The sequence below is a fragment of the Phalacrocorax aristotelis genome, chromosome 1, assembly GCF_949628215.1.
Source record: "Phalacrocorax aristotelis chromosome 1, bGulAri2.1, whole genome shotgun sequence".
In the NCBI taxonomy this organism is placed as follows: Eukaryota; Metazoa; Chordata; class Aves; order Suliformes; family Phalacrocoracidae; genus Phalacrocorax; species Phalacrocorax aristotelis.
This window is the reverse complement of record NC_134276.1, coordinates 167,894,467-167,917,525: the sequence shown is the minus strand read 5'-3', so window position 1 is coordinate 167,917,525 and position 23,059 is coordinate 167,894,467. Positions and strand designations below refer to the sequence as shown.

Genomic DNA, 23,059 nt, shown 5'->3' with positions numbered 1-23,059 from the left:
AGCAATTTATTTGTGCCTTCAAGCATAAAATTCAAGTATGCTTGAGATTTGCTTTGCTTGCATAATACATAAATGTTACCAGTCAGAGTTTTCCAGTGTTTTTCAAATTCCTGTCACCCTCATTATGGCCTTCTGTAGCATGTGACTTTCACAGGCTGGCATTTTATGGCACGAGTAAGACTTTTACCTTCTACAGGGTATCTTTCTGGCTTGGTTCATTCCTAAAACACCAGGAGTTTATAGAATACGAAGGTTCATTAGCAAGCAGCTCTGAAGGTCAGCTTCTCTCAGTAGCTATAAACTGGCACAGCAAAGCTCTTTTACCCCTACTGGGGTAAATTTAATCCAGGGTGTTTTAAAACCCAAGTCTTTAGTGAAAGAGCCAAGAGATAAATTTGGATGGTGGCATTTTGGAGTGGGGGGAGGTCCTTTCTCCTCTCACAGCTAAACATAGTTCTGGCAAATGGCCTCAGACTGAAATTCTTGAGGGAGTCATAATAAGCAAGCCAGGGCAAAGAGGAATGTTTTTTTCTCCCTGACTAATTCTCCCACATAAAAAGGTGAAAGGTCAAAGATGAACTTTAATACTAATGAAATTCTGAACTTTCAGAGCAGTAATATGTCAGAACATTAAAAAAAAAAAGTCAAAATAAAAATTGTTTTATTATTGGCAACAGTAGGTTGGTTTTATGAGCATATATATCTCTGTCCTGATTCCTTTTAACCTTTGGGAGAAGGGGAAATTTTAGATATTAAACACAGACATTAAGCAATCCACAGTAGGGGTTTGGGGAGTTCAGCCCATACTTTTCCCCTCATGTGCCCTTCTGCATCTTTCCAGCTGACTGAAGGAGTAAAATGGGACTGTCTTCAAGTTACCACAAGTTCTCTTTCCCTGGCTTTTTTGACCGAGACAGTCATTCTCGAGGTTAATTTCCTTCTTCCTTCTATCTAGGAATATTTCATGCAGTTTAGCAAACTTCACATGTTCTTATTATACAAGCAACTCTGTTGATCCAAACCACCCCTGAGAGAAGGAACTTGACAAATTCAAGTGGATATGTGCATGTGCATTCAGATGTTCAGGACAAAAGATTTGCTCACTCTGAAGTTCATTTAAATTTAATCACCAGAGTTGAAACACATTTAATTAAAGCTTTGTCATCTCTTTGGGTTTTGCAGTACCACCCTTCCTGAGTTGGTAATGTACAAACAAGATGGCTGAGCTGTCCTTTTCAGGTTATAGATTACTTCTGCTGATGCTGACATACAACTTTTAATCATTGGGGGGGTGTGCAAATAGGAATTTAACCTATGAAATACAAGGCATAACTTGTAAGCTCAGCAGTGCTGGAGTGGCCAAATGCGTATCAACCAGCAAGAATCTGCAGGAAAGCAAGGGGAATGACCAGAGTTCCAGCAAACATGACCTGCAAAGAAAGGCTGCATAACCTGTGCTTGTTTAGTATACGGACATGAAGACTGAGTGTGGGAGTATAGCTACAGGAGGCAGAAGGGATGTAAAAGTATGACCTGCTACAGAAAGAAAGAGAACTGTCTGTTTTCCATGTCTGTGATAAACGGAGCAAGAAATAATGGGCTTTAACTACAGGAAGAAAAATTAAATATGAAAAGTGGTCAAGCAATTTGAGTATAAAGCATTCGGATATATTTTTGTAAGGATATTATGGCTTCTCTATCACTGCGTCTCTATGAACAGGTTAAGCAGCAAGCATGAAATTCACCTCACCTACAGCTGAATACCTTGCGAATGAAACAGGCATTTCCAGTATGTGATTCATTTGACCCACTTCCATTATACATTGGAAGGAGATGAAATGCACTGTGGAAGTGCCTGTTTCTCTTAAGGGGCTGTGAAAGACTCTAGAAACCCAACTGAGGTCTAAAGGTCTGCTTTGTAGATGTCTACAGCTCTGTCAGGACTGTACCATCTCCTGTGTCGGTCATAGCACTGACGCAGTTGATTTTGTACTGGTGAAAAAGGCGAGGCTAGATGATCTCTTCAGGTTGAAATGAACTGCCATTGCAGAAGGGCTGCCTAACTAAAGCACTAACTGAAACAGAAGTTGCCTCTTCAGGAGGATGACAGTAACAAAAATTTGTTATTATTTGATGGCTGCTTGGCTGAATAATTTGGAATGAGATAATGAAGAATTTAATTGTTAATAAGCAAACAATTACATTATCACCACACAATGGGAAAACTGGCTGCCTTAGTCAGTCAAAGAAGTCAAGAGTAGAAGAAGCATAAAGACTGATTACCCTGTAAATTCCTGACTGTGGCCTTTCCAGAATAGCTTTTGTGAAATAGAAAACTATACAAACAGTTGCTGGGTGTGTTGTTAGGTTCTGTGTATAAATAGAGGATTCCATATCTGGGGCTCATTTCATAAGCATTATTTTTACTGGAGAAAAATGACTGAAAACATTGTCAACTTGATTATTTGCAGAAGAAAATGGCAGAATAAACTTTAAATTATATTCCCAGAAGACTTCCATTCAACTCTTGAATCCAGAGAAGTCCAAACTCACTGAATGGCCTGATATAGCATGATTTCCTTCCATGCTGTTGATAAGCTGCAGCATCAGCTTGAAGCATTCAGCCTGTATCATAATAAGTGCACTTAAGACACTGGCAGGCTTTAGCTGGCTGCAAGGGAAATGCAATCATAGAACCCAGCCTTCGTTTAAAAAATTTTGCATCTTGAGATCAGCTGGAATGAAATTGATGTTATTTTCTCTCACCTTTTTCAGGGCATTACTCTATTTTTCAAAGGAGAAGAACCGTGAAAACCTAATCTGTGATGTTTCTCTTGACTTGTTTAGCTGAGTTTAGCTTGACTTGTACAACCAGTTACAAATGTGTACTGCCCCTTATCACCATGCTATCTCAATATTTCCAACCTGTAGTCATCTCGGAAGGGCAATAAAAAAAGCCACTAGTGGATTTAATGACATCTTTGTTACATTTCCCATCTCAAACCTACATGCTAGAATGCTGGCTGGGGATGGGCAAGTATGGGATAGGCTAAAGTCAGGCTGTGGTTTCACCAGGCCTTTTCTGGAAGTCTTGTGCATATTCACATCTTGGGGGAAAAACAAGGATTCTTCTGCTCTTCATCCTAGGCCTTGATCTGTGCTTGGATGGCCGATTTCTCCACAGATGTCTGCTTAGTGTATGAGTTTCACTTCTGGCAAACGCAGCAGGTGTTACTGAGGGCAAGATTTGTCCCCTTCTTGCTTTGTTTCATTTTTAGTTTTCCTCTTCTAGCTTCCTCACACATTTGGGGGACTTCTGTCTGTGTTTCACACTTAGCAGAAGGTTACTAATGGCACAAGCCAGGCACACTGCAGCTTCCTGGAGAGGCCAGTTACCTTTGTTGTTGTTTGGGATAAACAGAGGATCTGGAATAATGGATTGAAATCTAAAGCTGCTGCTTTCCATCTGTGACTACGTGGCCACACTGCAAGCCAATGCTAAGTGACCGTAAGTAACTTTCACAGCTCATGTTGCATTCTTTGAGTGCAGGAACACATTTCCAGACCGATGGATCTCATTTTGACCTCAAGTCTCCTTCTCCTCTCCATTGCATCACACTGTCAGTCTCACATGCTTCAGAAATTGGAAAACACAACCTTTTAAGAGTTGTGCTGCAAGGATGGGCTCAGGTAGTCACACCCAGAGAAAACTATAAATCCAGGAATGTAATCATTTGATGCCAGTTTCCCTCAGCTAGCTCTCAGAGTATTTAACCATCACTCCATGTAGTACAGCACTGATGGATGAATGCAAGTATATTGGTTTAAGTTCATTTTCAAACTGGAACTGCAGTATGTGCATGTATGTAAGCACACCATGCTTTATTATTGTTAGGTTCATATGTTTGTTATCCTAGTAATTTCTTAACAAATAATGTATGATTATAAATTTGTAAACTCCACAGAAAAGGCATCTACTTTGTAAAAAAGACGAATGAAAATCCTATGGGAAAGAAAACAGCAGGAATGTTTGGTGGTTGGTGGTTGGTTTTTCTAACTTAGCATAAACAATGATTTTGAAAAGCCACTTCTTCCAAATGAAATAAAATTAAAACTTTGGTTTCCTTCTGCCTCCTGCCCCTCAAACACACAATTCCCTAACATTTTGAAGGCACAGGAATTAAGTCCTGGCTGAAGATCTTTAGATGGAGGGCAGGGGGAGTGAGGGGGATTGTCCGTATGGCAGGAAGTACACGCCACGATCAGAGAAAAGCAACTGCCCCTGGGAGCAACAGCATTATTGTAATGCTTCTGTAAAACCATTTCCTTGAGGCATCCAAAAGACTATATAGAAAGCTGTCCGAAAGCAAATGTTTAATATCATACAACATTTCCTTCTTGCCTAATACATTCATTAAAACTTGAACCTAATTCTTTTTATTTGAAGCCATGAATTCCTTCTTTGAAACTCACTTGTATTTATTTAGCTGAACAATAGTTATTTCAGTAGGAAATTAAGGATGGACTGTGTCCTGAGTGTACTAAGGGTAGCCTTTTGATTCATTAGACACAGAGGTTTCATTCTGAAGTTTTTTTTCCTGATCATCTGAGGAAATTGCTGAGGACTAGAGGAAATGAGTTAGCTGCCTCCAGAAGAAAGCATGTAAAATTAAGTTAATTTTTAATCTTACTTTTACAGTTTGAGAGAGACATTCCCCTCCTGGGAACATTAATTTTGCTTTATTGAAGCTTTACAAATTAGAATATATACAAAATTGTTTGACGTACGTAGCTGAGGATGATTTCAGAGGCAAAGAACCTTCTTCTTACGAACTCTGTGCATTCCGCCCCCTAATCCTTTTATTAAAGTTTTACCCAAATTAATGCAAGAACCTTACACATACTGGTGCAAAAGCAGTTGTGTGGGATTATACCAAAGGCTCATCTAACCAACCCATCCAGTATCCTGTCCCTGTGAGTGGCTGGTAGCTGGGGAAGGAGTAGAAGAGCATTTATAAGAAAATCCTATTCTTTGTGACCCGTAGCAGCCATAAGCAGTTAACAATTCAGGGATTTCCTCAACCAAAAGCTTTGTTTGGGCCATAAAGTTTGATAGCTGCCGATGGAGCTAACCTTCAGGAATGTATCTAATTCCATTTTGAACACACTTATGCTTTTGGCCTCCACAACATCCTGTGGCAAAGAGGTCCACAATTTAATGATGTGCTGTGAGAAAAAGAACTTCCTTTTGTTTTAAATCTGCTGCTTATCTCTCCACTGGTGCCTGATCATTCCTGTGTTTTAAGAAACAATGAATAATTATTTCTTATTCCTCTGCCACACCATTTTTGCTTTTTAAAGCTTTCTTGCATCTCATCTTAGTCTCTTTTGTAAGCTACCCTATTTAGTCCTTCCTCATGCAAACAGCCATTCCACATTATGTCCTTTTTTCAGATGTGGCAAAGACAGTCACATGCTGCATGCCAGAATCTCAAGAATGTTTTATTTACACTTTAACTAACATTCTGCTTGCATTATGACCGTTGCAGAGCACTGATCAGAACTTTTCAGGGATATGTCAATGAACGAGTCTTAGATCTCTTACTTCAGTGTTAAGAGCTATTGCGTCCATCTTTGCATCTGTAGAAATAATTACAATTCTTCTCCCCCATGAAAATTAATCTGCACTTATTAGGAGTGATTTTCATTCACCAACTGAAAATCAGTTACTGAGTGTTGCACAATCCTTCTGGAGCTCTCTGTGATCTGCTTTGAACATCCAAGGCAGTCAGGTGTGACCTGGAATTTTGTCATCTCTGACACGTGACTGATTTTTCAGAACTACAAAAAAAAGAGTTGTATTCTACCCTAAATGTAGTGATGTTATTCTTAATGATTATTACTTCTAAACTGCAGTCAGGCCAGTGCCACTTCTTCAGCAGAGGTCGTGCTGTTGTCCAACAGGAAAGAACCACAGCCTATTTTACATTCCAGAACTTCTGAATATTCTTTATTGTTTTGCTTTTGAGCCGCTCTGGAAATGACTATATACAATGCTGTGACCCTTTCCAATTTGTGACTTCTGGTAGAGTTGCATTTGACAGCTTATCTTTCTCCTGATCTTTGCAAGTCACCTCTGTATGCAGATAACATAAGGAGAGCTGGAGCTGCTACCTCTGGCAGGATTCCTTAGTGTCCCATGGTCCGTAGAGAACGCTTGTCTCCTCCATTATGGCTTTGGTCAAGCCTTGTCCTTCAAAGCCAGGCCTGTGAAACTCTTCTGAATTGCTACTGCTCCTGTCGGTAGGTTAAACTCTTCTGACTGAGCACGGTAACAGCTGGATGAGTCTGACTGGGAATTGCTTGATGATGGGTTGAATACCTCTCTGGAAGCAGCAAAGAAGGCTCTATCTTTATAGAATGTTCACTGTATCATTTGAAAGGTCATAGGGGTTGTAACCAGGTGAAATAGGCTCATACCTTTGAGATCTTTTGTTTGCTTGGACTGATTATTTGCCAGCTGAGAGACATTAGAAGTATTGATAGCAGGGACTATTAACACATTCCTTCTACAAACAAACTCCATTCTTCCTTAAACAATGGTTCGTTTCTTGTTCAAGCAAAAGAACTAGCCACCTTGCCTTTACCATTCAGTTTTTTAAAATAGTAATTAAGACCATGCTGACAGGCTAATTAGGTTTCAGGTTTACTCCTTACACATCTTTCGTACCTATCTGTCTGTATCTAGGTACTGACTGAGACTGAGCTTGTGCTGGTGGCTAATCTTTGTAGCAGTGAATTACAGGTGAAGTAAAAAAAAAATCCAAACCAAAACAAACCAAATGCTGCACCTATACCATAGAATGTCTTTAAATGATTTTTAAAACGATAGTAGTTTATGAGCTGTTCTAAGGATTAATCAGCGCCTCAGCCACAAAAATTTGCTTGTTATCCTGATTTTTCTTTCACGAATAGTAAATAATTTCCACATGGGAATGCAAAAAGGTAACACGGAATAGAATCAAACTGCACCTCTGTAATTGGTTACCTGAGTTCCTCGGAGCCGTTAACAATCATTTTCCTCAGTTGTGGGTCATTCACACTAAAGCATGTCATCTTCATCTTTTTCTACAACAGGCCCTCAGTTCATTGTGTATTTTACAAAGTATTTTCCCACTTTGTCTCCTTCAGCTTTGTAAACTACATGTAGTAGGTTTGGAAGAAGTTTTGGTTTTTCTGCATTTTCTTTTTCCTATTTATTAAACCACTTTGCCACCAGAGAGGAAAGAAAATGTTCTTAATATTACCAGGAAAAAAGAAGCTGTGTAGTTAAGAATTTAATCTTCAGACATGTGTTCTGTGGTACTGTACACAGCTAAGCAATGTCAGATAGGCTGCTGGTGTCACCCAGTGGACAGAGAAGCTGATCACAGAGAGGTGTCATGTAGAGTTTTTCTTTCTGCAGGAATAGCTCGTTCCTGACAGCCTTAATTTTACAGTAGTTAAGATGAGACAATATTTGAAAGGTACTCTGTTCTAATGCCATGGCCACTACTGAAAATGTACAGAGCAAACACAGGAAGCAGTACTTGTTCCTCACCGTTATTAGGAAGTAGGCAAAGAATAACCAAACAATAATTAGTGGGTGCTCTCTCATGGTGGGATAAAGTAACTAAAATATCCAAGGAAAACTGTGCCGGTGTTCATGGAAAGATGTGAGGATTATTAAAATCCAATTATAATGCAATTCTGTGCGATGCAAAACAAGATTGCATTTTCTTAGCCTAATAACAGCTTGCAACAGAGGTGAACACCTTGTCAACAGAAGTGAACAAGACCTGGAGAATCGTCTCATCACAGTGTTACAACAATAATGTATTTCAAAACATGCAATGTATGCTTTGCATGCAAAACTTCAATAGAATAAACCACCTATGAATTAATCTCTTACAAGAAATTCTAATGTTTCCAAACCACTTATGAAAATTAATCAAGTACTTAAAAATAACTTCAGTGCATGTTTCATCTTAGACCTTTTACTGGTTTGCAAAGAGTACTTCTCAGAATGTTGGAAAACAGAAGGTTCTTCTTCTTCTTTTTTTAAAGACTGAAACATGCTGTTGTGTGATGTGCTTCAAGACTTTGCTACAGATGAAGCAGAAATGGGGCTAAGTGCCTATAGATGGCTAGATCTAACCTACAAAGTCCAAAGGAAGAAACCGTGTTCTTTTTCTAATGGTGTGGCAACTAGCGTCTGCTTCTTGCCCTTTGCAGGTGAAAAGAGAATGACCTGATGCATTGTATATCCTGATCTGCTAATAGATAAAGAAGAGCTGGGGCTGCTGGGACAACAGCTGGTACTCCTGAAGAAGGAAGAATAGCATTCCACTCTCCTCATGGCCCAAATACTCATGATGTGGCAGTCCCAAAGCCACTCATTTGTAACCCAATCACAGTAATAACATTAAAAGTTAAATAATTGACTGTAATGGTTTTAACATACCAAAAACATGCCAGGAGCTACATTATGTCTCTTTTTCAATAAGGAACCCTTATGATCTGTAAATGCATCTGCAGAAGTGATGTCATATCTGAGGAGGCGAAAGGAATCCAGACAACCCTGAAGCAAAAAAGGAAGCACAATTGTATAATCAAGTAGGTGGTAAATTTTGCCTGACCAATTAAACTGGTAACATTCTTTCTAAACAAGTCCTTATGATTTCAGCTGAATTATCTTTCTCTTTCAGGCAGGGTAGCAATGGTTCTTTACACTCTAAGTTTGAGACAGAGGCTTTTATATTTCTCAGTTGCTCTTTGCGGGTGTATTTCATCTTAAAAGAAACAGCTCCTCTGATTTATAAAACTAGACTTCATAGCTGCAAGAACAGAGGTGGTAGCTAATCACTGTGCAACCTCCTTATGGATTTGTCATAATCCTCTGGAATCCTGGCATCCAAAAATCTTGTGCTCCTGCCATTAGTGAGCAGGGGCCAAATACAGGACCACGCTGTATGGACAAGGAGGCAATACACAAGCCTTTTTCCCACTGATTTCCCAAATAAGTTTTCAGGTCAGGCTTCCTCAAATAAAGAACAATATGAAAATTTAGGTCTGAAAACACCCTTACTTTCTTCCCCTTCTCTTTACACACAATGTAGATATTTAATTAATATTTAGCCTCTGCTTCTTGGACTAAAAATCCTGTTGGTGATGAAATGCACGGGCGTTTTCCCAAAGACTTCATGAGGGCCAGAAGTTGTCCCCTTATATGCTAACTTTTTCAAATGCAAATCAGAAATGATAGTTGCTATGTGACCAATTTCTCACGGAATGGATAAATGAGACAGAGAGAAGAAGTCATTTTAATCATAGAATCATTAAGGTTGGAAAACACCTTTAGGATCATCAAGTCCAACCACCAACCCAACACCCACAGGCCTCCTAAACCATGCCCTGAAGTGCCACGTCTACACGTCTTTTTAACACCTCCACGGATGATGACTCCACCACCTCCCTGGGCAGCCTGTTCCAATGCCTGACCACTCTTTCAGTAAAGAAATTTTCCTAATATCCAATCTAAACCTCCCCTGATGCAGCTTGAGGCCATTTCTTCTCGTTCTATTGCTAGTAATTTGGGAGAAGAGACCAACCCCCACCTCACTACAACCTCCTTTCGGGTAGTTGTAAAGAGCGATAAGGTCTCCCCTCAGCCTCCTCTTCTCCAGGCTAAACATCTCCAGCTCCCTCAGCCCCTCCTCATGAAGCTTGCTCCATACCCTTCAGCAGCTTTGTTGCCCTTCTCTGGACACGCTCCAGCAACTTGATGTCCTTTTTGCAGTGAGGGGCCCAAAACTGAACACAGTATTTGAGGTGTGGCCTCACCAGTGCCGAGTACAGGGGCACGATCACTTCCCTACTTCTGCTGGCCACGCTGTTCCTGATACAAGCCAGGATGCTGTTGGCCTATCTGGCCGCCTGGGCACACTGCTGGCTCACGTTCAGCCACCTGTCGACCAGCACCCCCAGATCCTTCTCTGCTGGGCAGCTTTCCAGCCACTCTTCCCCAAGCCTGTAGCATTGCATGGGGTTGTTGCATGGGTTTGTTAATGTCTTAATTGGTACTGAAGCTATGCTATGCAGGCTCAAATCCTCTTAACATCTTCATTTCAGTGCAGCTCCAGTAATGTCTAGTAAAAAGTGGAAGGCTCTGAGTACAGGAGTCACTGATGTTTACTGTTGTACCCACTATGTCAAGGTGATAAAGATGCCTGTTGAATGTCTACTGCCACTTCCACTGTTAGCTTTACTGAGAATTTTTCAGGTAATTCTAAGAACAGACAATGTCTGGGGGCCACTGAAGCAGAAAACTTTCTTTGTTTTAAAGTCTTTATCGTATCACCGATCCTTTGCTTTTTTGCCCTTCCAAAATTTAACTTACTGCTATTTCCAGTCCTTCTAAATACAGACTTACACAACGATACTTTCTATTGTGCATTTTCTTAGTGCTTGGCTATGTGAATGTGAGGATGGGCTCTTCTATTAAACCATTGCTCAGTAACTTTGTACTGTAAGGAAAATGAGCTGGTTTGAAATTTTCTAACAGCATGCTTCTGTGTGGAATTTTTTTCATTCATATTTACTAGAAAGTGCTGATTCCTGGAAGCCAAAATGTTTCAGGAAAAAAAGATATTTTGTCACACTACTATCAAATCATACATTTATGCTCAACTGACGCAATAGGCTGTTGTGGTTACTAATCCTTGGGGCCTGCAGTGCCACAGTAGCCACACACACCTACACACAGCCTCAGGGTTTCCTGGTACTGTGCCACAAAGCTAGAAAGCCCATCAAAACTCAGTTCTAGAAATTTTTAATCAAGACTTTGAGGTCCTTGCACTACATCAAGAGATTATTCAGTATTGGTCCCTCAGCTGTTCCAGAAAAAAAGAATGATGTGAGGAATTCCTCTAAGCTGGGAACTGCAATTTATGCCATCTTCAAAGATACAGATTCAAGTAATATTTAGTTTTCAGAAACAATTTGTTTTTAAATGCCTTTTTTTTTTGTAGGAAACTCTAGCATTTCTAGTCTTTTTTCCTACTTTGGAAGTATTTTTTAGTATAGCATTTCCTGTAGAACACATATTTGGAGTTGGTGCCAGTTAGACATTTCTGGTGAGAAGTTTTTGGATATTTTAGCAACCAGGTAAACAGAAAATTATTCCAAAAAGACTTTTTACAGTTTTCATCCATGTGCTGGAAAAACTATCTACTGTCTGTTAAAACACACCTGAGCACAAGGCATACTTCTGTTCTTGTTCTTTCTTTCATACAGCTGCTCTATCTTGTCTTCACTAGGATCCTTCTTTGTTTGTGAAGATGAGACACAGACCACTATAATCTGCTCCTTAAAGGACATCTGATTGTTAATGAGGTGATCATACTCCAGGTCAGACACGTAAGGAATCCGATGATTACTACACCTGCATGCCTTCCCTTCCTCTCCCATCATAATTCTTCGAAGCACAGCAGGACAGGCAGCCTGGGATGTGACCCACAGCTTGTCCCTGTCACAAGGAAGAGAAAATATAGGGGAAAGTGTTAGGAAGTTAGACTGTCAAATAAATCAAGTATAGATTGAAGAACCATTTAAAATCATCTCTATAAATGGCAGGCTTAGGCCCAGTCATCCCCTGTTATCTGAGGCATGCGATTATCTAAATGTTTCAGGTATTTGTTAAGGTCTGATGCAATTGTGAGTGCTGTGGAGCTCCTGGTTTCCCCCAGAACACAGCCTCTGAAACCAAGCTGAGACGAGAAAGAGGGATGTGCTTTAACCAGATGAGCTAGCCAGGCAGGCTTTGGTAGCAGCCAAGAGTAAACTTCAAAGGCTACTCCCTAATTATTTGAAGGTCTCACAAGCACCTCTTATCTCTGACAGCTGATTGTAATACACTCATGTTATACTCACGTGTATGTGCTATGTGTGTTGGTATTATTTGTCTTTCACAAGTGTGGCAAAGACTAATTCGTTTGAGAAGTCCTTTGACATTTTGTGGGGAATTCTGTAGGTTGTTCAGCCATTGAAAGCAGGCAGTAGAAGTGCCAAGTCCCAGAGCCTTATCTTCCTCTAGTGATGACATCATGTCATCAATAAGAACCTGCCGCACACCTCTATGTGAACTCAACTTCCTCACAGTGAGAGCAAATCCTTAAAAGGTTTGGACCAGGGAAAAAAAAAAGATACTCTGAAAGCTGCAGGTGTCCCCTGTGGCCTTCTGAAGCTAATGGAAAGATTGTTGCTGTATTTGGGGGTGTTGGGCCAAGGCCTAAATGGCTGCGTGAAGAGAAAAGCATTAAAACAGAGAGAGCTATGAGGCACACTGGCCTTAATTAGATGTTTGCTGGAGGTATGCTGTGCTGGTGGGAGCAGAAGGAAAAAGGAAATAAGTTTAAAATAAATGGATCAGGGAAAAGAAACCATAAGTGATCTCACAGACAGCAGGAGAATGTGCAAAATTTTGGTTTTCAGCTTCACATGTATGTAAGACAAGATTACAATTTCAGCATACTAGGAGCAATAATAAAATACTTGAGGTTTATGGGATTTTTACTTTATTAGTTGAGCTACAGACTAGTCATATGAAATTAAAAGTAGTTTGTTCCTTTAATTTTGCTCATGTTAAATTTATAAAAAAAGCATTGTTGCTATTCACCCATAGGAAAAGAATCAATAAAAGCAAACTTGCCTCAAAGACACAAGGGAACCTTGAGCCACCAAAAATACAGTGAGAAATCATGTCACCTTGTTTTCCTGCTATGAGAAACTGCAGGCACAGCATGAATGACAGATGTGGGTTACTTAGGTTTGAAAAGTTACTACTGCTTTTGATCCGCATGCGATGCATCCTGTGCAATGGTGTAACGGCTTGGGGGCATAGGTGAACTACTTAACCATATCCAGAAATTAACTGCTAGTAAACTACTACCATCAGTGTTTACACTGGAGCCAACATTATCCAATCTTAGCTTAGATTTAATGACACTCAGTACATTCCTTCTTTTATTTAAATTGAACTGAGTCATATGCAGCTTCTCTGATTTGGTATTTAGTAATGGATTTAGTAAAAAACAAGCCCTGTATGAGAAAATAACAGCAAGTAAGTGAAAGTTTAATGGCAAAACAAAACACACAAGCATCTTGCATTAGCAAGATGTGCCATGGATGGGTGAAGTAAGGTTTCAGAGAATTGCTAAAGGTATTGCAAACCTCTTTGCTTTAATGGATTGAATAAAAAGACATTTGTCTGAGATGAGCAGATAATTTGAAATCAAATACAGACTGTCTTGTACTTGAAAAGGAAGAACTTGGGAAAGATGCTGAAAACAATACTCCCTCCATTTCTATGACTTCCTTTACATATTTTTAAGAAGTGAAACAAAGTAGCATAACTACGACTGTAAACAAAAGTCTTAGAAAGCAAGTCTGAAGCTCAGATTTTCTATATGGCACAATTGGCAGATGGTGACAGTTGGAAGAGCAGTGCATCAGTCAAGTGCGTGACACATGGAGTTTGCATCTTCATAAATGCTGGTATAGGGAGGCATTGCTCCCAGAGTTTTTTGGATGCTACCATCACAAATGTGACTGATAATAATAAAAATATAATTATATCTACTGCAATAGTATTTAAATATTTTAATATGGGCATTTTTCCAAACCACCTCAGCTGCTGCTTCATTGTTGTTGCTGCTTTTACAGTATCATACAGGCATATGTGAAGGCTCTGAGGTACTGATAATAATATATCATGGCAAAAGGATGTAAATTCTTACAGTGTGGCATAAGTAAGTGACCATAAAAGAACTGTTTAGTGACGTGTGACTTGGGGGAAAAGTAGTTTTTTCATCTCCTCCCCTCGTCCCCCTTATATACCTGAGAGGATAAGAGTATGGTTCCTGCTGCATGCTGTAAGGAGGAGCCGACTGCATTCGATCTAGAAGGAGAGGAGTTTCTGACTTGGGAGCTTGGCTGTTCTTTGTCCTCTTCCCTTGTGATCTCTGCAAACCCGAGGTAATTGGGAGAGCATCTGCAGACTGAATTATGCCTTTCCTTAAGGGTCGCAGAGGAAGGTCAGACATTTTCTGAAGGCGTATGCGGTCAATTCCTGAAATACATCACCACTGCTAAAATCACTGATGAAGTAAGCCCTGATTTGGTAACTAATGGTGGTGGGTTTGTGCTTAGAAACATGACTCATCTGCTGTGTCATCCAAACTGGAAAAATAACAATGAAAGTTAATCATAGAATTACAGAATCACAGAATGGTTGAGATTGGAAGGGGCCTCTGGAGATCATCTGGTCCAATCCCCCTGCTCAAGCAGGGCCATCTAGAGCCGATTGCCCAAGACCATGTCCAGATGGCTTTTGAATATATCCAAAGTGGGAGACTCCACAACCTGTGCCAGTGCCCAGTCACCCTCACAGTGAAAAAGTGTTTCGCGTTCAGAGGGAACCTCCAGTTTTTCAGTTTGTGCACGTTGCCTCTGGTCCTGTCATTGGGCACCACTGAAAAGAGCCTGGCTCCGTTCTTGATGTACCCTCCCTTCAGGTATTTACATACATTGATGAGATCCCTCTCAGCCTTCTCTTCTCCAGGCTGAACAGTCCCATCTCTCAGCCTTTACTCATAGGAGAGACGCTGCAGTGCCTTAACCATCTTCATGGCCCTTCACTGGACCCTCTCCAATAAATCTATGTCTCTATATTGGGGAGCCCAGAACTGGACATAGTACTGCAGGTATGGCTTTGCTACTGCTAAGTAAGGGAGAAGGATCACCTCCCTCAACCTGCTAAGGCCAGAGTCTTAACTCAGGTGGTAGATCTTAAATCTGATCCTCACCCTTTTATACCTCCCTCTTCCTGCCCAGAACCAGTTATCTACTGTTGGATTAGGTGTAACTAATAGGCAGGTTGGCAGGTTTTTCTGGTGGCTAGATTACAATCCAGAAGAAAAAAAATTATCAGTGTTGACAATGATGTTGACAAGGTAGAAGAGGAAAAATTAATACTGCCAAAGGAACATGGTGATGCTCAAGCTGTCTTCCCCATAAGATGACTCCAATATATGGAATGTATATTTTGCTAATTTAATCAGCAAAGATACAGAATTCAGGCAGTGCCAATTTTACTGAACCATGTAAACTAGAACATGTTCTTACAGCTCTCTTTTATATTATTAAGGAGGCTTTAATGTATCAAGCACTCACAGAATTATTTACATGGCATGTAATGCCCCAGCATGAGCTCTCTAAATCAATTTCATTCCATTTAAGGCTGAAATCAAGTTTATATTAGCCTTCTGCCCAGGCCTGGCTTTCATGCTGTCAGGATATATAAGAACTCACAGTGGATTACATTATCAGATAGTTCATTTAAATGTTATAGCTCATGCATATAAAGCAACAGTCTTCAAAAAAGGTTAGTAGTTAATACACACCTTTTTTTCCCCCTTTTCCAAACCTTTCTTCCTCTGTCCCCACAGTCTCATTCTAACAAAAGCTGCACTACTAGAGAAGTAGGGAATCAGAGGTCATTACCTATCCCACGGTCCCCAGTAGTTTCCCCAGTACAGGACTGGAATCCACTGTTTGTTCAGCCCGAATGTACCTCAAGGATCTACACAGAGCATGTCTGTACTGTGCAATATACCTCATTGCAGTGATCCCTGACCAAGTCGATGTGCTTGCCTCGGTGCAGTACCACGGAGAGGTGTTAGCCTGGCCCTGGGAACAGTACAGCGCGTTAACATGCTGCTATGACTGTGCTGAATGGCCCAAACCCTCTAGGGCTAATCAGTTCCAACGCAGTAGGACTCTGATGCAGCTCTGCCACTGTCAGCTGGGGAGTGGGCTTCTTCAGCACTTGCCTAGCAAGTTTAATGCCATGCTTTATGGAAACACTCAGCATAAATATATCTGCTGATCTCAGAGGAATCGTGTACCCCAAGTTCCTGCTCACCAGTTTGAGTAACAGGTTGCCCATTAGCCTCCTTTCTAGTTCCGTGTTCAAGCCAGCAGTGTCTGAATTCTCTGATGGCCAGTCTGGGCCTGACTTTCAGAGGACTATTTAGTCTACTCTGGTACCTGCTGATATAGAAACAAACTCATAAAACCAGGTCTCCAATTGTTTTCTGACCATGTCTGACCTAGGGCTGTGCGATAATACCGCAGCCAGTCATCCACAATGCTCCAGATCTTCCTCTGCAAATTCCTCAGTTCTCTGGCTGCGCTGATGTCATTTATGTGGCTTACAGTTGCCTCTGGAACTTCATTTTTCATCAACAGCTCTGTCAACTTTGGCTTTAAAAAATAACAATGAATATACACATTAAAGAACTTAATGATTCCATCTCTTGTTTAATGGTACTGACACTGGCATAACACTATTAAATGCCTCAGAGATACAAACACTTTCTGAGTACAAGTTATTGATAGAATGAGATGTAATTTAAAAAGAATTTGTTAGCCAACTCAACCATCACTGGAGAATAGCTACGTGAGTGAATCCTGCCCACTTCTAGCCTGGACAAAGGAGACTATAAACACTGAAACTGTTAGTATTTGTCTGCTTGGCTGGGCTCATGTGGCCAAAGAAGACAGCACTTTATGCTATGCAAAAAAAGAGGCATGAAGCAGATATAACTACTGGATCTTTCACTGAATCTAGAACCATTTAAATCTTTGCATTCCAAACAAACACTCTACCTTTACTTTGTTCTGAACATACATAGTAACTGTGTGATATGTGTTGTAACACTTTACAAACAATGTCATACATTAATGTATGCTTGAAAGAGCCCCTAATGACTATGGATAAGGAAAATTAACAACTAAGACAGTTAGGCCCCTCTGAAAAATACAAATGTAACCTGAAATTAATAAAAAATTAATTCCACACAGAATCTCTACTTCATACCTGAAATAAAATACTCTTAAATTGAAAATAAACATTTTTAATATTGTGCCCTTTGAGATTCTTTTGGGTTTTTTTTCAGCCAGAAGGTAGCTATGGCAGGACTAGTGTGGCTTTATTTGTGTTTCCCTAATCCTTTAAATTGGAGTAGACACCAGAGAGCCCACTCTTCTCCAGAGCTATAGGATTCTCTCCAGTTAAGACTGAAGCGTATTTTTCATTCTATGCAGATTTTGGTCCTCTTAATTTCTTGCACAAATCAAAATCAGCCTAATACCTGCTCTTTACCTGCAATTTGTCAGCTTATTTACTCGCTGAAGGTTAATATAACTATTTATTTCTTTTTAACAAAATCTTAGTTTGCATGCCAAGATTCTGTGTTCTCTAAAAATGTTACAGATTCTACCATGCCACAGTGTGACTATGAATTTAAATCTACCTGAAAATAATCCTCTTTCAGATTTGCTGCTGTGAATTAGATCTTCCCCAGCCCTTTCAGAAGAAACAAAGTCTCTGTGGCTAAATATATTTGAGGGCTAGAGAGACAAGAATCAGAATAATTTCCTCAGAATGAACTCTGATCTCCTCTAAATTCCTTTAATTTAATTAGTCCAAATTATCTCAGCTTTGAAGAAAATAATTTTCTTCTGGTGGAAAATATAGATGCAAGGGAAATACTAAGTGACAGGTAGTGGCAATATGTCTGGTTTTAAATATATCTGATTATGCTATGCTGACTTAAGGCAGAAAGAGTTGAAAGGATTAACTCGTTTCTAAAGGTGTAGCCAGCAGCAGGATATGGATTATGTTGTCTACTTACTGTCCAGCTCCTCATAACGATGACCATGTCTAGTGCAGGAGAGCTCTTGGGGTAAAGAACCTTCATAGAGAGCATAGACTGATGTGAAAGTGGACGCTAGCAGGACTCCAAAAAGAATGGTACTAGTCTTAGAATCTACCACTCTGAGAAAGACAAATACCCAGTATGGTTTAACTGGCTTTAAAGAGAGTGTTCATCTCTTCTGCTATGACTCACAGTTTTCATTGTGTGGCATTTAAATATGTGCTGGTTTATGAGGTTTTACTGTGCAGTGTCTTTAATTATTTGGATTGCTGACAACTGAAAAAAATAGAGCTATTTTAATTGCTATAAAAGGAGATTATTTGATTTTTGGAAGAGAAAAATATTGAGAGATATTCTTGCTGACTAGAAGTAAGAAGCACTGTTTAAAATTCAGAGGAAAGATCATTTTCATTAATAAGAAATAAAGGACAAAGTACAAAGACAAGTGCTGATTTACCTCAAAGTTTAGACTATTTTTGATGCTGGCAGTTAATCTATAATGAAATAACAGGTACAAGCATTTAAAATGCCTCTAACTACAGCTGATATTCTGATGTAAGCAAATGCCACCTTCTCATAACCATTTTCAAAAAAGTCAGACCTTTCAGAATAATTGGTTCTTTTGGACCGGTAGTGTGTAAAATGTCATAAATCTGCTTGGAGGAGGGAGGGCAATAAGATTTCAGAGTACTGTAAACATCTGGTGTGTGTTGCTGGGCTATCTCTTAATGAGTCAATGTGGAGTCTTAGAGAGTAGAGATCCATAATCAAACTGACTCAATAAAAGCTTCTGGTCATACCTTCTCAGGTTTTTACTGACAAACCCTTGTGGCAGTAGATAAGTAAAGACACAGGTTCTCTCTGACTCAAACCTTAGCTGTCTGTCATATATTTTCTGTAATTTTTTCCAGATGGAATTTGCTGTGTCAGCTGTTTAAAGTAAAATCCTCTTGAAATCAAATTCTCCGCCTCAGTGCTGTGTCAAGGAAGGTTTTGTGTTTAAAGAAGTAGGTCTGAACTGAGAATTGGATAAACTCTAAACCTACTCAAGGGTGTGAATGAGCCAAAAGACTTATTCCTGCTATCCCAATTCTCCCTATTTCCTTGTAGACCCTCAGAGCAGTGACCCTTCCAATTCCACTAGGGAAAGATATTAAGTGAATTCCTCATGGTGCTTCATCTTCCCTAGTTCTACCTCTGAGAGAGGCTCAAATTCTCCATTATTCTGCACAGGAAGCCTTGTTGTGGTGGCATTTCAGACGGCAGTCTTACAGCGAGTCAGGAGTAGCTCTATTATTGTTATGGCCCAGCCGTTTCCAGAATTAGAAGGAATAAGGTATTGTTTCTCATCCCAGTGTTGCAGAGGGATTATAGCTTATTAAAGAGGTATTAAGAGCTTCTCAATCTTCTTTAATCAAAGAACTGCCAAACTTTAAAAATAAACTAAGGTCCACCTTACGAGATGTAGATTGAATTTTTGTTTCCAAACAAATAAAAAATGGGTTACATTTTGAATAAGTTAATTTACTACTCTTATTTTCCCTCATTTGGAATGTTTCCTTGCCCACATAAGCAGAAAGTCATGTGAGTGAGAAGTTGGGTCTTTTTATGCTAATGATGGTGATGTTAGTTGTAGTAGTTTCATGGATCATGTTCTAATACCTAAGCCTGTGAGCTACACATTGTGAAACTCTCTTACAAAATGCCATTTATTAACTCCAGCAAACTTAATTTCTCAGAAGTACAGGAGTTAATCTAAATTTCTCTTAAAATCAATGAGACATGTATACATGCCTCTTATAGACCTGCAATGTGTGCTTTTACATTTTCTAGGCTAAATGCTTTCATATATAACAGGAAGAAAGAAAAAAACTCTGAACAAACAGAATTTTGTTTTTGTTTTAGTTGGATCATAGATTTGTTTTGCTTTTCCAACAACTGTTTCATAACTATCTTTTTCCTGACTCCCAAATCACATTAAAAAATCCATTTTATGAACAGTATACTTCAACCCAACTATAAGACAGCTTTTGCCACTAAGTTGTAGGGTTTTGACTGAATGATTAACCTAGCTGGACAGCCAGCTCACTGCATGGAAATGAAGATCAGAAAGATTAGGATCAGGATTTCTTGGGGCTTCATTCGGTACTCCCCACCTACAACACAATAAATTATACCTACCTCAGAATGGTCTGTCAATGCACTTAGTATTCTACCTGGTGGACCAGAGGATTCTAAATAAATTACAGGTAATATTTTACCATCCTTTCTGAGCAAAAATGAAGATTCATCTGTGTTTTAGCTGCAGCTATAGAGTAAACACTGGATGTAGAGTGGTAGGGACTGAATCACCAAAAGTTATGAACAGCGAATACATTAAATAATTAAGGACATTAGCTAGGAAAAAAAAGAAAGGCAGAAGTAGGAATCTCAGTACGTAGAAATAACTGTCCCATTGGGCCTGACCTATAGTAAGTGGACATTGGCATAAATCCACTGGAGTTTGTATTTAATCTCTAGAAGCTCTTACTTGATCACTCTGTGGCATTGCACTTAGCACACTTAAAAGGAAATAAACTTAGGAAGTGTATTTTATGGGAAAGCTCATCAATTCCAGAGTTTGCAGAGCAAATAATATTTTTAAAGGGCCTCCATAAAATGCAATACCATAGCAGTTACAACATACCAATTCTCCTAACTGTGGAAGAGCCACACCCGGCAGTGGTGACAAAGACAAGCACACACTTTCATGTTGCCACTTGTAGACCAAGCTAATTGCAAAGCGTCCTGCAATCCTCACTGTGATGTATTCATTAACCTGAAAGAGCAAGAAAGGAGATTTACTAACTCCACCAAGTTTTCATAATTATGTTTGGATGGAAAAGGCAGACTAAAGTCTCAAAGGGTTATCCAAGACAGCTGGTCATAGGCGAGGGAATGATCAGTTACTCTATCTAGGCTTAAGTCTGCAAAGAATTTTTAGTTCTGTTGCTCTCATTTGAATCCTGAGAATTTAAGCTTGTAACGTAAGAACTGTGGATAGAGACAGCTCCCAGCCCGTTGTCCAGATGACTCCGGCCCAAAGCAAATACACTGAGGCTGTGCATGTTTTGGAAGGTGATGCTGTACAGCAGGAAGACCTGAGAAACTCTCCTACCTCTCAAACTGCTCAGGAAGGCATGTATACTTCTGAGGCAGAGGCTGTGGAGTCAGAAATGGACAGACTTGGGAAGCTCTAGTCCTTGCTTGCCCTTTAACTACTGTTGTTGGTGAGAGTGGGCAGGATTTCGACAATGTTTAGTCCCCAGTAAAGAATTAGCATTTAGACACGTACAAAGTACTTTCTTTAAATCGTGGTCACTAAATCCATTAGCATTGTCTGTGCACACAGACCATGAAGAATGCCCTGTGACACCAAGCAGGGGGACTTCAAACCACTTCCATTTAATCCAAAAGCCAGTCTGCACCAGCCTTTTCCAGCCTTGGACACTCCTACTCATTCAAACAAAGTAAATATTATGTTGCAAAACCTAACAGCTTTACTAAACTCATTTCCTTTTTCATGTGGCTCTTGAAGAATGTCAAATTAACTTGATATAGCACATCATTCACAGTCTATAATCTGTAACACTCTATAATCTGCATTTGATATCTTAAACTGTTTCAATAATTATCTGCTTTCATTTTTACAGACTTTCAAAAGCCAAAACTGCAGATACAGCATGATATTTTCTAAGTCTAAAACGCTTGCATTTTCTAAGTCTAAAACGCTTGCAGATTTTACAGAATAAACAAGTCAGTTTAGAGAAAAAAATCCAACCCCAAAAAATAGTATCTGCCTATATGAAACAGTCATGGCAGCTGTAAGAATTTTGCTGCCATTTGTTTGAAGTTATTCCTTCATGTCAGGGAAAAGCTGTTAACGGGTTTGGCTACCTGTCATTCTGCCAGGGCCTTATGTATGCCTTGGGTAAAATACTAAGCATTATGCCAGTAGCTCTATATTAGGTAGCAAAGAATAAAAAACCACCACCTGATACAACTCCTGTAAATAATGGGTGTGTTTACAAACTCCATGCCTGAAGGCATGCTTACTGACTTGGGTCACTAATGTTTTACCTTTGTTTCTGGTATTTTCACAGCATGCTAGGCCCAGGTCTGGTAACCACAAAGCAGTGGGAGACTTTTCATAGACACTGGATCAGGCCTGAAGTAAGGCAAACAACTGCCTGCTACTCAGCATGCCCAAAAGAAAAATAAGGCATGGCTTGTTCGTATTCCCAAGCTCAGAAAAGACACTTCCAAGAAGCTTCCAGCAGTGAGGATGGGCCTCTGTTTTACTGAAATCCTAAGTTACAACAGTTCCAGGCAATTTGCTTTTCCTTCTTCTTGGTAAGACGCCACAACAGTAAAACAGAGGTAAAGACACCCTCTCATGTAGAGGCTGTTGGGAGAGCCATTCTTTTTAAAGAATGTGTTAAAGAAGAAGAAATGTAAGCATTGTGTTTCTTGCAATTAAGACACCTCAGAGAGACCAGATGAATGGAATTTAAAAAAAAAAAAAAAAAAAAGAGGTAAGGACAACAGTAAGAAAAGTAGAGCAATAAATATTACCTGTGCAATAACTGGCTGGGCAAGCTTGCCATCCCAAGGCCATTTCCATTCTCTGACCATTTCTTCATTTTTATTAGTCACCAGACCTCCTTCCTGATTAAACATCACTGTTATGCTATTGCTGTAAACAACAGAAATATTAAACCTGTTTTTCCTGGCGTATCTCAGTAAAACCTAAGCAATCCAAGAAGCTCTCTTTGATCTACGAGTCTTTAATTAAAAAGCCACTTTGCATATCCGCTCCTTCATCGAGCTTTTTTCATGCTACAGGACTGTGAGGCAGGTATAAATTATCGTCCCTGTGATACAAACAAAAAAGTCAGGTTAAATTCTTGTTTTAATAATTCAAGTGTAAAAGAAACTGGTGTCAAATGGTGTGATTTTAGTGCCATTTCCACTAGGCCATTTCTAGGAGTTCTAAAACACTTCAAATTCTACTGTAAATTTAAAGGAGGAAACAAATAAGGTTAAATGGCATGTAGATGCCATTCATGTGTAAGCCTTCAGTTTACAGTTTTAGGAACATTTTTATGTCTCTATTCTTAATATTTATTAATAATAATATGGATTCTAATGCTGCTTTTATCTCCCATAAGCAAACAACACCTGATGACCTGCAGAAAGCC

At 39.6% G+C, this 23,059-nt stretch overlaps 1 protein-coding gene across 1 annotated transcript in view; it reads right to left on the bottom strand.

Annotated features, from left to right (window-relative positions):
- The window catches only part of LOC142051503 (uncharacterized protein C3orf20 homolog), a 28,251-nt gene extending 5,557 nt beyond the window's left edge, over positions 1-22,694 (bottom strand). Inside the window, exons 1-6 of the mRNA XM_075080623.1 lie at positions 22,434-22,694; positions 20,506-20,637; positions 16,209-16,362; positions 13,936-14,167; positions 11,290-11,566; positions 8,504-8,620 (exon numbers count right to left, since the gene is read on the bottom strand). Of these exons, the coding sequence (XP_074936724.1) occupies positions 8,504-8,620; positions 11,290-11,566; positions 13,936-14,167; positions 16,209-16,362; positions 20,506-20,637; positions 22,434-22,538 (1,017 nt within the window). The 5' untranslated portion in view covers positions 22,539-22,694. The remainder of the gene's footprint in view (positions 1-8,503; positions 8,621-11,289; positions 11,567-13,935; positions 14,168-16,208; positions 16,363-20,505; positions 20,638-22,433) is intronic.
- Between the last annotated feature and the right edge of the window lie 365 nt (positions 22,695-23,059).